The sequence below is a fragment of the Austrofundulus limnaeus genome, unplaced genomic scaffold, assembly GCF_001266775.1.
Source record: "Austrofundulus limnaeus strain Quisiro unplaced genomic scaffold, Austrofundulus_limnaeus-1.0 Scaffold15, whole genome shotgun sequence".
Classification (NCBI taxonomy): domain Eukaryota; kingdom Metazoa; phylum Chordata; class Actinopteri; order Cyprinodontiformes; family Rivulidae; genus Austrofundulus; species Austrofundulus limnaeus.
Window position 1 is genome coordinate 68,532 of NW_013952417.1, and position 4,073 is coordinate 72,604.

General features: G+C 38.5%; 1 protein-coding gene across 1 annotated transcript in view; it reads right to left on the reverse strand.

Annotated features, from left to right (window-relative positions):
- tpm2 (tropomyosin 2 (beta)) overlaps positions 1–4,073 on the reverse strand; it is a gene marked incomplete in the record, with an annotated part of 24,614 nt that overhangs the window by 5,588 nt on the left and 14,953 nt on the right. The window contains 3 exon segments of the mRNA XM_014002764.1: positions 1,341–1,410; positions 2,623–2,685; positions 3,114–3,189. Of these exon segments, the coding sequence (XP_013858218.1) occupies positions 1,341–1,410; positions 2,623–2,685; positions 3,114–3,189 (209 nt within the window).

Here is a 4,073-nt window from a genome sequence, read left to right on the forward strand (position 1 = left end):
TATTAATTTTGATTGAATTTATTTTTTGTTTGGTTGAAAAAAATTTTTTTGTTTGAAATTATTTTTTTTGATTGAAGATGCTTTTTGTTTGATTGAATAATAAAAACACAAATTTACCTCCATATAAACCTGAGCTCACATAGCTGCTGCTAGTTAGCTCAGCGTCTAAGGTTCTTAGGCTAGCTTCACTGGTGCTAACCGCGTTACCTGCTGGTTCTTGTGTCTGCTGCTCGACGCTTACTTAAGTGACTTTTATTTTCTGCTGAAAATCTGTTTTGTGGTTCACGATGAGCACAAAACCACCTTCGAAGAAGCCAAAGTCTTCTGTTCACCCCTGTCCTCAAGGGTGCGGCTTTAAGCTTCATGAGAAGGACCAGCATGAGGCCTGCCCGGCCTGCCTAGAAATCATTCATGCTCGACAGGTGCTCATTCAACGTCACAGGTCTAAAGACGTGATTAGAGGTGGCTTCAGCCAGGCGCGCGAGGGCGCGCGTGTCCCATATACAGCTGTGTGTTGTACTGAGTGAAATGACTGAAAAGGAACCGTGGTTAAATTACCTTACGATTTTTTAATTTTTCAGTTTATCTTTGGATGCCTCTTTTTCAAGAATCATGTTTTTTTATCTCATCTCTGTTCTGGAGCACCTTGACCTTTCATTACAGCAGAAAGTCCAGTAAAGTTAATTTAAAAAACTTTAAATCAATTTTACTGGTTAGAAGTCAAATATTATTTGTTGAGATACTCATAATACTTTATCAGAACCATTTGTGGTCTGATTGAATCACCTTAGAACATTTACACACAAATACTATGTAACTTTGCATTGGCTGATTGTTTCTGTATTTTGGGACGATTTATCATTCATTCATTCATTCATTCATTCATTCATTCATTCATTCATTCATTCATTCATGACCAGTGAGCTGCCTGAAGCAGAGAGAACACACCCTTTATTTCCCTCATTAACTGCAGGTGCTGATTTCTGTGGTAGTAAATGAGTGTGACTATCTACGAGAAGAAGTAAATTTACTGAAAGGTCCTGCTTATAAACCATACAAACAGAATACTGAGAGTCATTATTACTGTTTTAGTAATATTTATGTAAAAAATACTTCCCAAGTTGTGTTAGCAGGTAGTAAATCAAACCAAAGGATCATCAGTTTGAGATATCTTCCAGTTAATTCTCTTGAAACAGCAGCACACAGTTAAGCTTTCCAGTCATTCAGTTGTTTAATAGTAGTTCTGTTAGTTGGTTTAAATGTTTGTAACTTTGACATTAACTACTGAACAGCAGGGAGCAGACGTTGTAAAAGTATTACTGTCGGAAAGAGCTGAATACCTTCAAGATCATCGATGGTTTTCTCCAGTTTGGCCACGGACCTTTCTGCAAACTCTGCACGGGTCTCAGCCTGCAAAAACAAATCAAAACGAAAATAATTAAAAGTGGATTTTTTTTGTTTGTTTTTCACAAAAACATCAGTTTTTAATGGAATTCCCAAACCGTGGCTGTGATGATCAAAATCTTTCTTTTGATACTTCTGGTATGTTTTACCATCAATCCCAAGAGGGGAGATGTCTCCATATCGCAGCAGATGCAGTAAATGATCTTTTCTAAGTGTTTGAAGTAAAAAACATCTAGGATGTTAGGAATGAATGCAGAGTCAGGTGTTTGACTGCAAGAACAGTTTTCAGAAGGTGTGCAGAGAGACAGAGTGGTGAGAGGGGTTTCAAATAAAGACATTCTGGACATGTTACTGAAATGATTCCTGTCTGTCCATGAGTTCAGTTCAAACATCGTCACTGAACAAATTAAAAAGGTGCAAATCAAATCTAAACTTAGCACACAAAGTAAGAACATTGGTGTTTGGTGGATTATTTCTTTGTTGTAACAATACTTCTTGGTAATTAATCTTATACTGTAGGAAAGTCTGTTAATTTCACTTTTAAATGATGCCACATTTGTAAGTGTGTGTAAGGTTTGTGTGATGAGCAGTAGAGCTGAGTTTGTGGGATGCACACATGAAAGTTTTTCCAAACCTTCTCTGCCAAACAGCTTATTTTACTGTCGATATTGACTCGTGTTTTGAGCTTCTGGTACCTCCAGGTGCTGCCAGTCAGGCGCTGCGTATAAGATTTATTTCCCAGAAGAATTGTTACAACAAAGAAATAATCAACCCGTGAGGATCTGGTGTCTCAAGTCTTGTGCTTTGCCCCCTCTAGTGTTTGTCTTGTTGTCTTGTTTCCCATGTTTCATGTGTTACTGGCTCTCTTTCTCCACCTCCTTGTCCAATGTTGCTCGTTCTCCATGCATGGTCCAGAGTTTCTTGTCTTGTTTTGCTGCCACGTCAGCATTTGCTTTAATAAAGCTTTTTATTAACTTTGATCCTTGCCTGCCTGCCTGCATTCTGTGTCCACCTCGCCACCAAGCCTCAACGCTACCAAACACAAATTTCCTTACTTTATATGGCAGGTATTCTTATATAAGACTGAGTTTAATCATTTTCATTAGCTTCAGTATCCTACAAAGTTTAAACAAGCTTGCTAACAACTGCATTATGAATTAAATTAAATATAGTGTTCTAAAAAAACCTCTATTTTGTGTAAATGTGTTGTATTCTCACCTCCTTCAGTTTTTCAGTAAGAACTTTAATTTCTTCTTCATATTTGTCCTCCTTTTGTGAGTACTGAAAAAGACAAATACGTGTTAACAAATTTCAGTTAAACTGCAACAAGGAGACAAACTTTACACAGCATGCAGATGGTAACCTCGTTCTTTATGCTTCTTTGGAAATGAGGTGAATAGTATTAAGAAAAGTAAATAAACTTACAAGTTATGAAAGTTAGGCAGCGTGACGTTTAAATAAGTGTCAAATTTGAACCGTTATTTGCTACGAAAACAGTTTGTGTTCTTCGTGCATCTTTAGATGACTGTTATTTATCAATGTTTTTATCCAAAGATTACATGGAACAAAGAATCACGAGACCTTCAGTCCTGGATTTAGATCACAGTAGTAAGTTGTGCACATGTTTTGTGTGTTTCATGGATCACAGTTTGTTAGTAGTGTATGATCAGACCAGCCCTGAGCTGAGTCCCTCTCAGCCCTCACTGTACCTTATCAGACTGGGCTTCCAGAGACTTCAAGTTGTTGGTGACATTTTTCAATTCTTCCTCAAGGTCAGCTGATTTACTGAGCGATGTAAGAAAGAAGAAAAGCAAAAGAAGAAAAGGCAGTAATTGGAAAGGCGGAAGAGATCAAACCCTGGATGCTGCTTTGTGGGACCACCCAAATGTTTTCTCTTGTGAGGGGAATGAGTTCCCCTGGCTCTGAGGATCTGAGAGTCAGCAAAACACTCACCTGATTTTTAAAATGGTAAAAGTAAATAATTTTAGTGAAATGTGAAATTTTTGTGCGTTTCAACCAATTCGTTGCTGGTTGTGGTCTTTTCATGACGTCTTCATGAAAAGACCAGTTAAACAGATTTATAAAATCTGTCCTGTACACATCAAGTGTTGTGTAAAGGAGTAAAGAGAAGCTGTGCGGGTGAAACAGAACACAGGCAGAAGCTGACAGGCTGCAGGCCAGAGGAGCACAAAGCAGGAGGGTAAAGATCGGTACCTCTTCCTCGCCGCACATCATCGACTTTAAATTCTGGTCCATTAGCCTGAGCTCCTCCTCGAGCTCCCTCACTCGTCTGAAGCGGTTAGTCCAGGATGTTGGAGGTGATGGTGTGGTGAGGGGGGTGGGGAAAGGGAGGGAGGGGGGCCAGAAAACAACCCAAATGGGCAACGGTGGTGCACACATGCATTAATGATGCCTTTCAGAAATCCCACAGCAAAACACATTCAAGTCTATGTGATTGGTGCATCTGTTGGGCACTGCAGACTACAACGCACACAACTACACAACACTTAAAGGGATCCCCGATTAGTTGTAACATTCGACTTTATTTAATAAACATATATTTTAACTGTAAAAGAAAGACTGTAAAAATACTGTAGGAAGTTTAGTTTTTATAATTTTAAACTAAAAGTTTTAAAATATATTACACGGACGGGGCCATTTTATTTAAA